The 13,844-nt window shown below is 43.5% G+C and overlaps 1 protein-coding gene across 4 annotated transcripts in view; it reads right to left on the bottom strand.

The window, feature by feature from the left end:
- ACVR2A (activin A receptor type 2A) overlaps window positions 1-13,306 on the bottom strand; it is a 116,965-nt gene extending 103,659 nt beyond the window's left edge. For 2 of the 4 annotated variants that reach the window (XM_073305430.1, XM_073305431.1), the window contains exon 1: window positions 11,415-13,304. In XM_073305430.1, coding sequence (XP_073161531.1) covers window positions 11,415-11,469 — 55 coding nt within the window. In that variant the 5' untranslated portion in view covers window positions 11,470-13,304. Of the gene's footprint in view, window positions 1-11,414 lie in introns of all 4 variants that reach the window. The other 2 variants (XM_073305433.1, XM_073305432.1) reach the window with 2 other exon arrangements.
- Window positions 13,307-13,844: the final 538 nt, after the last annotated feature.

Here is a 13,844-nt window from a genome sequence, read left to right as displayed (position 1 = left end):
CTCCAAGGGCATGACGACAGAGGCTATAACAGGGACCCGCAGCAACGCTGCGTGAAACTTAAGGAGCTCAGGCAAGCCTATCAAAGAACCAGAGAAGCAAATGGCTGCTCCAGGTCAGAGCCCCAGACGTGCTGCTTCTATGATGAGCTGCACGCCATTCTAGGGGGTACCCCCTACAACTACCCCAGCCCCATGCGCGGACTCAATCAATGGACTCTCAAGCAACAGGGATGCGGATTTTGAGGATGAGGAGGAGGTTGAAGCACAGCAAGCAAGTGGAGAAACTGTTTTCCCCCAACAGCCAGGAACGGTTTTTCACCTTGGATCTAGTACCCTCCCAACCCACCACAGGCGGGCTCCCGGACCTAGAAGGTGGAGAAGGGACCTCTGGTGAGTACACCTTTGTAAATACAATACACGGTTTAAAAGCAAGCGTGTTTAATGACTAATTTGCCCTGAAGACTTGGGATGCATTCGCGGCCAGTACAGCTACTGGAAAAGTGTATGGGATGGAGCGGAAATACTCCAGGAACATCTCAATGAAGCTCTCCTGGAGGTACTCCCAAAGCCTTTGCACAAGGTTTCTGGGGAGGGCAGCCTTATTCCATCCTCCATGCTAGGACACTTTACCACGGCAGGCCAGTAGCACGTAGTCTGGAATCATTGCATAACAAAGCATGGCAGCGTATGATCCCGGTGTTTGCTGGCATTCAAGTAACATCTGTTCTTTCTCTCACTGTGTTATCCTCAGGAGAACGATATCATTCGTGGTTGAAATACGGAAATTTTATGAAGGGGATATTCAGAGATGGCTGTTCCTGCTGAGCTGTTTGCCTGTGGCTGAACAGAAATCATCCCTGTTAGCCATGCAGTGGGGGGAGGGGTGAAGTGATCATCCCAGAGAATTGGGTCTGTGTGTGGTGGGGGGGTAGTTGGGTTTGTGCTGTATGTTAACCTGAAAACCGCAGCCCCTCCTTTTAAATGGCTACCCCATTTTAAAGAGCTAACCCAATGGGTGCTTGGAATGTGAAATGAGGGCGCTGCTGTTTGAAACAATTCCCACATGTTAGGACAATTAAAGAAGCCAAAAGACTGTGGCTTACCATGTCTGCCTGCAAGCTGAATTCTGTTGCCCACCAGCCCTGTGTGGTCTCTCACACCGTGCCGGCAGGCCCTGGATGAGAAGCAAAATGCGACCTTGTAAAGAAAGCACACGTGCTATGTAATGTTAACAGCTTGATTCACTGTGGAAGAATCTATCCATTGTTCTCTAAAATCTCCCTCTTTTCCCCTCCTGCAGCTGCAAATGTTTCATCGCTCCATGTATCACCTACATCCCAGAGGTTATCAAAGATCAGAAGCTGAAAAAAACACCGCACTCGCAATGAAATGTTCTCTGAACTCATGTAGTCCTCCCACGCTGAAAGAACGCAACACAATGCATGGAGGGAGACAATGTCAGAGTCCAGCACAAAATGAACGCGAGGAGAGGAGGAACAAGCGAGAGGAGAGAAGGCAGGATGCAATGGTGAGGCTACTGGAGGATCAAACTGATATGCTCCAGCGTATGATTGAGGTGCAGGAAAGACAGCAGGAGCGCAGACCGTTGCTGCAGCCCCTGTGTAACCAATTGCCCTCCTCCCCAAGTTCCATAGCCTTCTCACCCAGATGCCCAAGAATGTGGTGGGGGCTCCAGGCACCCAACCACTCCACCCCAGAGAGCTGCCCAAGCAACAGAAGGCTGGCATTCAAGAAGTTTTGAAGTGCAGTGTGGCCTTGTCCTTCTGTCCTCCCCTCCTCCACCACCACCCCACCCAGTACTTCCCTCCTCCCCCACCCCTCCAGGACTACCTTGGCAGTTATTCCCCCATTTGTGTGATGAATTAATAAAGAATGCATGATTTTGAAACAACAATGACTTCATTGCCTCAGCAAGAGATGATCAAAGGGGGCAGGGGAGGGCAGTTGGCTTACAGGGAAGTAGAGAGAACCAAGGGGGCAGGTTTTCATCAAGGAGAAACAAACAGAACTGTCACACTGTAGCCTGGCCAGTCATGAAACTGGTTTACAAACCTTCTCTGATGCGCAGCACACCCTGCTATGCTCTTCTAACCGCCCTGGTGTCTGGCTACGCGTAATCAGTGGCCAGGCTATTTGCCTCAACCTCCCACCCCGCCATAAACGTCTCCCCCTTACTCTCACAGATATTATGGTGCACCCAGCAAGCAGTAATAATGATGGGAATGTTAGTTTTGCTGAGGTCTAACCAAGTCAGTAAACTGTGCCAGTGCGCTTTTAAGCATCCAAATGCACATTCTACCACCATTCTGCACTTGTTCAGCCTATAGTTCAACAGCTCCTTACTACTGTCCAGGGTGCCTGTGTATGGCTTCATGAGCCATGGCATTAAGGGGTAGGCTGGGTCCCCAAGGATAACTATAGGCATTTCAACACCACCAATGGTTATTTTCTGGTCTGGGAAGTAAGTCCCTTGCAGCAGCTGTTCCCACAGATCAGAGTTTCTGAAGATGCGAGCATCATGCACCTTCCCAGCCATCCCACATTGATGTTGGTGGAATGTCCCTTGTGATCCACCAGTGTTGCAGCACCACTGAAAAGTACCCCTTGTGGTTTACGTACTGGCTGCCATGGTGGTCTGGTCCCAAGATAGACAGAATGCATATCCCTATCACCCCACCAGTTTGGGAAATGTGGAGGTCATAGTGGATGGCTTTGCTGCAGTGGGGTTCCCTGAGTCACTACCCTTGATAACAGCAGATCAGTGATCGCATTGGCTACTTGGATCATAACAGCCACCACAGTAGATCTGCCCACTCCAAATTGACTCCCGACTGACTGGTAGCTGTCTGGCATTGCAAGCTTCCACAGGGCTATCGCCACTCGCTTCTCAACTGTGAGGGCTGCTCTCATCTTGATGTTCTTGTGCTTCAGGACAGGGAAAAGCAAGTCAAAGTTCCATGAAAGTGTCCTTACGCATGCAAAAGTTTCGCAGCCACTGGGAATCATCCCAGACCTGCAACACTATGCGGTCGCACCAGTCTGTGCTTGTTTGCTGGGCCCAGAATCAGTGTTCCACGGCATGAGCCTGCCCCATTGCCACCAGGATGGCCAAATTGCCGAGGCCTGTACTTTGAGAGAAATCTGTGTTCATGTCCTCATCGCTCTCCTCACCGCGCTGTCGTCACCTCCTCGCCTGCTCTGCAGGTTCTGGATCTGCATATAATGCTGGATAATGCACGTGGTGTTTAGAGCAGTCACAACTGCCGCAGTGATCTGAGTGGGCTCCATGCTTGTTGTGGTATGGCGTGAGCAGGAGAGCAGAGTGGCAGCAGAAGCGGCAGGTGGAGGACGATGCTGACAGCAATATGGCACCCGCACAGAAAAGGCGCAAAACGATTGTTGGCCGTTGCTGTCACAGATGGATGGATGGGGGGCCTGACGACATGTACCCAGAACCACCTGCGAGAATGTTTTTTGCCCCATCAGGCATTGGGATCTCAACCCAGAATTCCAATGGGCAGTGGAGACTGCGGGAACTGTGGGATAGCTACCCACAGTGCAATGCTCTGGAAGTCTATGCTAGCCTCAGTACTCTGGACACACTCTGCCAACTTAACGGTCTTAAGTGGGGACACACCCGATCGATTGTATAAAAATAGCTTTCTAAAAAATTGACTTCTATAAATTTAGAGACTAAAATTTATTTGAACATAAGCTTTCATGGGCTACAGCCCACTTCATCAGATGCACAGAATGGAACATATAGTACAAAGATATATAGACACATACAAAGAACATGAAAAGGTTGAAGTTGCCATACCAACTCTAAGAGGCTAATTAAGAGGAGCTATTATCAGCAGGAGAAAAACGTGTAGTGATAATCAAGATGGCCCATTTCAGACAATTGACAAGGTGTGAGGATACTTAACGTGGGGAAATAGATTCAATTTGTGAAATGACCCAGCCACTCCCAGTCTCTATTCAAGCCCAAGTTAATGGTATCTAGTTTGCAAATAAATTCCAGTTCAGCGGTTTCTCATTAGAGTCTGTTTTTCAAGTTTTTCTGTTGCAAAATTACCACCTTTAAGTCTGTTACTGAGTGACCAAAGAGGTTGAAATGTTCTCCTACCAGTTTTTGAATGTTATGATTCCTGATGTCATATTTGTGTCCATTTATTCCTTTGCGTAGAGACTGTCCGGTTTGGCCAATGTACATGGCTGAGGGGCATTGCTGGCACATATCACATTGTTAGATATACAGGTGAACGAGCCCCTGATAATGTGCCTTATGTGATTAGGTCCTATGATGGTGTCACCTGAATAGATATGTGGACAGAGTTAGTGGTTAGTGTTTTTGTTGTGTGGTTGCTAGTGAGCATTTGCTTCAGGTTGTTGGGGGGGAGGAGGGAGGCTGTCTGTAAGCGAGGACTGGTCTGTCTCCCAAGATCTGAGAGAGTGAGGGATCGTCTTTCAGGATAGGTTGTAGATCATTGGATGATGCGCTGGAGAGGGTTTTAGTTGAGGGCTGAAGGTGACGGCTATTGGCGTTCTGTTACTTTCTTGGTTGGGCCTGTCCTGTAATAGGTGACTTCTGGGTACTCTGTCTCTGTCAATCTGTTTTTTCACTTCAGCAGGTGGGTATTGTAGTTGTAAGAATGCTTGATAGAGATCTTGTAGGTATTTGTCTCTGTCTGAGGGATTGGAGCAAATGTGGTTGTATCTTAGAGCTTGGCTATAGACAATGGACTGTGTCCTGGATGAAAGCTGGAGGCCTGTAGGTAAGTATAGTATAGCGGTCAGTAGGTTTCCGGTATAGAGTGGTGTTCATGTGATCATCGCCTATTAGCACAGTAGTGTCCAGGAAATGGACCACTTGTGTGGATTGGTCCAGGCTGAGGTTGATGGTGGGATGGAAATTGTTGAAATCATGGTGGAATTCCTCAAGGGCTTCTTTTCCATGGGTCCAGATGATGAAGATGTCATCCATGTAGCGCAAGTAGAATAGGGGCATTAGGGGAAGAGAGCTAAGGAAGCTTTGTTCTAAGTCAGCCGTAGAAAATGTTGGCATACTGTGAGGCCATGCGGGTACCCATAGCAGTGCCGCTGACTTGAAGATATACATTGTCCCCAAATGTGAAATAGTTGTGGTTGAGGAAAAAGTCAAAAGGTCAGCCACCAGGGTTGCTGTGACATTATTGGGGATACTCTTCCTGATAGCTTGTAGTTCATTTGTGTGTGGAATGTTGGTGTAGAGGACTTCTACATCCATAATGGCCAGGATGGTGTTTTCTGGAAGATCCTGAGGAAACTACAATCCATCGGTGAAGTCAGTGTTGTCTCGAAGATAGCTGGGAGTGCTGGTAGCGTAGGGCCTGAGGAGGGAGTCCACATAGCCAGACAATCCTGCTGTCAGGGTGCCAATGCCTGAGATGATGAGGCATCCAGGATTTCCAGGTTTATGGATCTCGAGTGGCAAATATAATACCCCGGTCGGGGTTCCAGGCATGTGTTAGCACAGAAACAGATCTGTGCTTTTTCAGTGTTCTTTTTTCTCCTGCTGGTAATTGCTCATCTTAATTAGCCTCTTAGAGTTGGTATGGCAACTTCCACCTTTTCATGTTCTCTGTATGTATGTATGTAACTATATGTTACATTTATTTTAGCATAAGCTTTCGTGGGCTACAGCCCACTTTATCAAATGCATAGAATGTGTTAGTCTCTAAGGTGCCACAAGTACTCCTGTTCTTTTTGCAGATACAGACTAACACGGCTGCTACTCTGAAACCTGCTCTAAACAAGCAATTCATGGAACCCTGTTCTGTAAAAATTCCAATCAGTTTTTCTCCTTGTAGCCAAGTAGTATTCTACCGTATTGTTAAACTATTTCAGTCTTGTATCTTTGCAAGAACTAGTGCAGGTATGTGCCATGGAACATTTTCAGGAATTAAAAAGTATTTGGCTTAATTAACATATGTCCTCCATTTCTAGCTATAAGGGTTTGGGATTTGAGCAATATGGTGATAAGCCTACATTTTCTGTGGGATGGCATCTATCTTGCCAAGCGGTTGGACAGCACTTCCTGAGATTAAAAAAAGAAATTTATTCCATACCCTGCATGAAGAAAGTAAATGAGAATTAAGTCCTACAGTACCACTTTGAATCAACACAAGTGTTTCCAGAGGGAAAGAACAGGAAAAAGTGCCTTGTAAGGAATCCTTCTGTGACAATCTAACAGGTTTATTGAAGTATCACACAAACACAAAACAATGCACTTGGAATCTGTCAATTCTCAAGAATACTTTCTGGATGCTAGACCAGAAACTTCTGCCTTTTGTTTTGGCTGCTTCCTCATGGTCTAACAACTGACTAATCAACTTACCATTCAGAAGCACTAACAGAAAACAGATTTAAAGGGTGGAGAAGTGTGTCCTGCAGAATCCTCTATCATCCCAGTTTATTATTGCCTTTTTCCACCCCATGTTAGCTCAACCCTTCTTTCAGGTCTGAACATTGCTACCTTGAAAACATTAAACTTTAATCCCAAGTCATATAGTTCTCTAAATGGCTAGACTTGACCATTTCTACCCAATAAATTTGCCTCCCATGTCTTCCATGTAAAGTAAAACATTTTTATGCTACTGTGTGGCTTCCTGGACTCAGAAAGAGAAGTGTGATGTTACTTCAGAAAGAACACCTAGTTCAGAGTGAAATAAGTTGCAAAAAATGAGATCCAAGTCAGATTTTTAAATTTCTGGCATATAAACATGCAACTGAGGGCCTTTTCAAGTGAGATGTAGGAAAAGCAATCACTTTAGAAGACTCCCATACTAACTGCTGCCAACCTCAAAAGTTAGAAATGCTAGGAAAGGTTAAACAAGTTGTTTTTCTGTTATTTGTATGCAAGTTGTGATGAAGTCCTGAAGAATTTTTTGGCATAAAGAGCAGGAATGCCACTTAGATGTTGAAGCAAGCTATTAAAAACAGCTGAAAGCTATTAAGACCCATATACCAGGATTGCAATAGTCATCCTTTTGCAACTGCAACATAGTATGACAATGCCTTAGCCCCAAACAGAGAAGCTTCCACAGCACTGGGCATATGTAACAGTAATTCTTAAGCAGCTCTTACTAAAAGACGTATCTATAGCAGATATACAGCAACAGAATTCTACTAGCTAAAACCGTGTTCATTAAACAGTTGTCAAGCACAGTTCTCTTAGAACAATACTGAAGTTTTCAAACACAACTGTTAAAACAATTGTAATATGGCTTCCATGTCCCATATTAACAGTATTTTTTTAAAATTAGCAAAATTAGAGAGACCTCCCTCAGAAACTCTATTGTACTGTTTCTGAGCATAGTGATAACGTTAATGTAAGGCCACAATAGGGTTGTAACCTAATTTATAGTCACACCTGTCTGGTGTAGCCATGTTTGAAAACTATCATAAAAGGCTACTGTCAACAGTGCTGCAAAGATTGTGTTCTGAGCATCTGCCACTAATGGTGAAATTGTGCTGCTACTGTTCTTTTATGTACAAATAGGAACTTGGTACTACTTTTAAAAGTGTGTACAGTACATCTTTAAAGTGTTTAATCACTTTATTTTACAGATAAAGTGCTTAGGGGGTTCAACCACTAAGCACAGATTGATTACTGGTGGGAGTACACTGTTGGAGTCAAGTACATAAATGATGCTCCTGAACCGTTGGCAGGATTCTTTAGTGCCATGGTTACTGGCGGGGAAAAAAGTCTGAAAAATTCTACTCACTAGTTAAATAAAGAAATCACCTCTTTTCTTCTGCTCTGTGAGAATAGCTAACATTGTGCCTCCAAACCTTTAAGAATATTAGGCTCTCAGTAATTATTTCTCTGATATCTGAAAAATGTATTTGAACTTTTACTAAGGGGAGGAAAAAGGAGTCTCTGTAAGAGGGCATAAAAGGTATTTTTTACTACAGAAGAATTTTGGACCTACCACTTTCTTTGAAACACAAAAGCCTCTCCAAAAATTGAGTAAATTGAGGGTGACCTGCAAATAAGTGAAAAGCTGCGCTAGCACCCTTTTGTTTGCGTGCTTCTCTGGCATGCTTAAGGCAGTTTTTTTTAAAAAAAGGCATAAGCAACTGAAGGGGACTCAAAGCTGGAGAATTATTGAAATGACAACCTCACAAGTATCAAGACAGTGAAAGCTAAGCCACAGGTGAGAAAGGTTTCTTTTTTAGTTTAAGTGTTTAAAAAAAAAAGTCACCTTTTTGTTAACACTGCCAATGACTGCATATTGTCAAGAAATGCTGCCGAAAGTTTTAACCATTCCCCTTCAGTTAAAAAGATGAGGGAGAAGGCATCACAGTACACATGCTTCAAGACATACAAGAAAACCAAGGAAGACCAGCCCTGGCCTTCCTGATGTTAAGGTATAAACTCCAGCAAAAAGGAGGGGTGGGGGGGAAGCATACTTCCCTCTTTTCTGAAGAAACTGTAAATCACCTCTAAGTTAAACAATGAGAAGTTTCTTGTTACAAGAGTGCAGATTTTTATTTCTTGTACCATTAATACGGAGATGCATAGCAAGTGTATCCATGAGCCATAGGGCCCTGTTTTACTTTGCCTTTTTTTTTTTTAAAATAAAGGAAAACACTTTCTGAATTGAAGTATACATATAGCATGTTAAAGGACCACTGACAACTTTGATTAGGTATTCTATTTAGCTTCCGTCTTACTCTCTGGTTTGTACTGATGCATAGATTCCCACATGTGATTATCTCTTGGGGTAAAAAGAAAAGGAGTACTTGTGGCACCTTAGAGACTGACCAATTTATTTGAGCATGAGCTTTCGTGAGCTACAGCTCACTTCATCGGATGCATACCGTGGAAACTGCAGCAGTCACTGTGATTTAGGAATGAGTACTAAAGGGGAAGGTGGCATGAGGAAGAGGCATTAATCCTTTTCCATACTCATGTTAGAGTGAAAGATATTTCGGTTTCTTCCGTAAAAAGGGCTGGATTTTGATTTAGAAGAGGTGATGGAACCCAAATAAATCTGAAATCAGTATTTAGTAAGGCAAAGTGCCCCAAAATTACAGACCCCACCCCCAACGCTTGCAAGAAGAAATGTGCCCTTTTTATTTGAAAAAGGACAGATGATTATGATGAACCGCTGTGCACGTAACTTTAGCAGTTACTTGTAGACCCAAAATGTTCAGTGAACACCCATTAAGAGGAGATGAAGACTTGCAACCACAATGAAGAAATATCAATAGAAACCTTAGAATTAAGTTGTAAAAGTTTCTTCACACTGGCCAACATACTTAATAAAGGCTAAGGCAGAAATCCAGATTAGTGGGGAAAATAATTTTATTCTAACTTCAGAGTTTGAAAAAAATATTTATAATTTTGCCATGCTAGAATTCATGCTACATAAAATCAACATGATCAGCAGAAACACTACTTTTGCCTCTGTGTTCGTGTTATTTCGTATTAAGAAGCCTAAGTAGCCTCAAACTCTGAACTGTAAAAATAGTCACATTTCTAACTGGATGTATTATTAACCATTTATATAGCTAGATCTGGAATACTTTATAAACTCTGAAATACTCCATTACACAGAAATATTTGCTATGACACTTCAGAATAACTGAAAGACAATATTTTACAATAGCTATGAAATGCATTCTATAATATTTTAAGCAGCTTCCTGCTGGCCTAGTACAAGTTATTTCCACTGTCATAGACAAAATTAACATTCAGTTTCTGGTCTACTGTTGCCAAGAACAATAGAGGCTGGAAGTACTCTAGGGAGGTTTGCCCTGTGTGGATCAAGAATGCTTCTAATTGATTATCAAGTAGGATAAGTAGGTTCCTAGGAAAGGACTGCACTGTGCTATCCTGTCCTCTAATCAGGCAGGGTGAAGAGGCAAAAAAGAGGTAGAGACCTGATGAAAGTAAGAGGCGCTTTAAAATGCAACAAGACTAAAGAGTCCCCTATAGAAAATGTTCCTGAACTCAAGAGCAATTTGATTGAAAACAAAACAAAAAAAGATAGCCTTATTAAAATTGAAGGTCATACTTTCATAGAGAGGCTCTCAAGAAGGCTTTAACTACTTCAATGCAAGACATCATGAATTTGTTAAAAATCTGGTATCATTTTTCTGATGTTAAAAAGGGTCATGCTGTCTTTAACATGTTCTTCTGTTTAAACAGATGTAACTCTTTTGGTTAATCTCTGGCAGTGATCGCCATTTCACAGTACATTCAGCCCACACAGAACGGATCAATAACACTACAGACACAAGACTAGACTGCATCCATTTAATAACCACAAGGAAATGTATCATTCAGCAAAATTCTATATATTACAGGGTTCTGATTTTTTTAAAAAAAGCTTTGTTGTTACAGAAAACTAGCCACCCAGCTATGGGAAACAAAATGAACATATGATCAGATAAAACCAGTTGTCAAATCACAATTAAGAATACTAAGTAATTTTACTTTTGCACACAACACTACATAAACAAAAAGGAATCAGAAAGAAAAAGTCAGTATAGAACAAGTTGTAAAACTAAAAAAAAATAAAATAAAATAAAAATGAAAATCAGTTACAAGACCCAGGATCAGTGGATCACAGAAGCTCTCAGAGAAGGCTAGTTTCAAATAAAGGCAATTGTATTAACAATTTCCAAACATTGGTTACTGCCATGAAAAATGCTTCTACAAGCCTAAACAATTCTTAGACCACATTATTTCATGTGACTAAAAATAGTAATTTAAAACTGGCCTTTTGTATCTAAAAATTATAAAACAGCACCATGTATTGGGTAGCTAAGAAAAAGTTAGGTTTTGCAAAATATCTGGATAGGGATTTGAAGCGTAGCTCGTTCTGTCATGTACACACAAAGGCACAACTCCCTCTCCATATAGCACTAGTTAGTGCTTTCAGAATAAGTAACCATTTTTAAACACACTAATGGAGGCGGAAGCTCACCACTGAGTACCCCAAAATAAGATCTAAATGAAGTTAGAGATGTGTCTTGGTTATATTTTCCTGACCATTCTGAACATGAAAACACTCAATTAAATTACAATATTAGTCTAAATGATTAGCTTTAAAGTTACTCCATTAATCAACTCTGCAGTGGACTAATTTAAAACTAATTAAGTTTACACACTGCATACATTAAAAGTGCTGAACTGTGATATTTTAAGATGAACACAATAGCTGCTATCACTACAGTCGTCATCTACAACCACCTTATCACTTCAAACAATTAATCACTGTCAACGAGAAACTATTCCAAGACAAATATACTCAAAAAGGAAAAGCTAATCGAAGTTTGCAAATCTCAGCGAACCCCACAAAGATAATTTTGGTCAGTTTAAAGGTAAGTTTACTTACCTGAAGAACAAGAGATCAGAAAGACAGCGAACGCCAACTTGGTAGCAGCTCCCATTTTCGAAATACAGTTACAACATACAGATGGTGTTTCTACTATCGAGTTTCCTGGTTCTTCCAAATAGAAAAATCCACCTTTAAATTTAACTGTTATAAAGCAATCTAAAGCAACATTTTTGGAGATTAGAGTGTTTATAAAAGAAAAATCAGATTTATTTAGATACTGACGATCCCTCCAGCTCCTTCTAGTGAGATCCCCAATACAGGGGTGTATATATTTGGAGAAGCATTTCAAAATACACGTGTCATTTGGCTTCTGTACAAATGGTGGAAAAATGCAATTCAGAAAAAAAATGTTAAGAATCCATAAAAAGTCAACAGCGGAAACCGTCTTTTAGGAAAAGAACCAAATCTCAGAGCACAGTTCAGCTTTTTTTCACGTCAAGCTCTGTAAAGTATCCCTCGTCGTGTTGGGCCAGGCAAGTTGTACTGAAATTAGTAAACAATATATTTTCAACCTTACTCCCGTTATACATGTAGTGTTTGAGCAAGTAGTTCCATCTCCGTTTCAAACGTCGAAAACAAGTAAGCCACTGACAGAATTGTAAACTTGTCAGTTTCTTTATAAAATTGTCTAAAAAGGAAGTTACCAGCCACACGTGGGCAACATTGACGTTTACTTTAATAATGCTGGGAGATGTAGAGTGACCAGAGGAAAAGGACGGGGAGAGAAACAACAGCTATATAACAAACACGCCTTTACAGTTCCACGAAGGTAAATCTCTTGGCTTCCCTTCACCAGTCAATGAAAGCCGCACGTTTCCCCTTCTCTCCCCCCACCTCCCTCCTACTTTCGCGATCCTCTCCTTGTCCGTTCAACACCGGCTGTACATTTCAGACATTCTTGCCTCAACACAGAATTTCAAACTCCTTTAAGAATTCCCTCCAAGAGACTATATTTGGTGTTTAAACAGTGAAGAGTGACTGAAAAAACAACAACAAAAAACCCTGCAGTCTCCAGCCGCTGGGGAGGAGGGTGATCTATGGGCTCGTGGCAAGTCTCTTCTTCCTTGATTGCTGTGCTTCTAGGAGAATTCCGCTTCTATGGAGATGAAGAAGGTACCAATATTATATACACATGATTGGATGTGGCCAGTATATTCGTGTTTGCTGGGCTGGTGACAGCTTTCTTCCTCCAGTGTGCTGGACTTGAGGCTCTTCTGTTTGATGCACAACCGTCTCCCAACTCCTCACGGATACATATTCCCTCCCTGCCCCCAACGTGGTTAGAAGAGAGAAACCTGGAGAATTTTCCACTCAGTCCAACTTTTGCTTTCTTAGGAAGAAAAACTCCCCAATGGGCGGGGGTTGAAAGCCTGGTGAACTCTTACTGCCTTCTCCTTGTGCCTCCCACCCCACGTTCCAGGCAAGCCCTGGGCAGAGGGTTGGAAAGAGGGCGGAGGGGAATCCCCTCTTCTCCCCCTCCCCTAGCTCTGTCCCCGGCTCACTCCTTGCTCTAAGGAAACTGCTGCAGGCTCCAACCCTCTCGTCTCCCGAGCGGCGCGACACACAACAACTTTGCCCCCCCAGGAGCGGAGTTTAGGGGTCGACGACAATGAAAGGCCAAGCCGAGAGCTTTTCTCTAGGCGGCGACGGACGAAGGAGCCGGCTTTATCGTCCCCAGCGTCCGGCTGGCAGCTCCGAACGGCCCTCCGTACCGTGCTGCTGTTGCTGCTCGCCTGTGGTAATTTCATATCTACCCATTCACCGTGTGATGTGCAGAACGAACCCAAGATGGCGGCACCCGGGCGATTGTTTTTGTTTCCTCGCCTGGCTCCCCTCCCCCAATCACGGCTGCCTGTCGCGCGACTCCCTGCGTGCGCGAGTCGTCCCCAATTGACAGCCCTCGGAACCACTCAGGGCGGAGCACAAGGCCTCGCCTTGCCGGCTGGGGCGGGGCTCTGGTGGTCTTATGCGCGAGGAGGAAGGCTCCCGCGCCCTGTATCTGCGCGCGCCTCCTTGCTTGGTGAGTGGGTCTGCTCCCGTTCCTAATCGTCTCTCCTCACTTCTTCATGCCCCTGGGCTGCAGGGGATGTCTTGGTGGGTGCTACACCCGTCACCCTTGCTCCCCTTCCTGGCTTAGTTGATCTCCCCTCTCCTCCCGTTTGCCGTTTCAAGTGCAGCCAGCGGAAAGGAACCCCCTGGAAGAGACCTCAGGAGGTCTAGTCCAACCCCCTGCTCAAAGCAGGACCAGCCCCAACTAAATCATTACCTCCCTCATCCCCCTTATCACTGTTGTCAACTAGTCTGGTGCCAGATCTCTGCCCAGACTCTTCAGCCTCAGTGTGCTGTCCTGGGGATCCTGAGGTTACCCTATATTTTCAAGTTTATTTTTAATAGTTTTGGGAGATAATAATGCTCATGTTTAAGCTT

This window comes from Lepidochelys kempii, chromosome 11 (genome assembly GCF_965140265.1).
Source record: "Lepidochelys kempii isolate rLepKem1 chromosome 11, rLepKem1.hap2, whole genome shotgun sequence".
NCBI lineage: Eukaryota > Metazoa > Chordata > Testudines > Cheloniidae > Lepidochelys > Lepidochelys kempii.
Note: the sequence above shows the minus strand (reverse complement) of the source record. Positions and strands in the feature narration are given on the sequence as shown.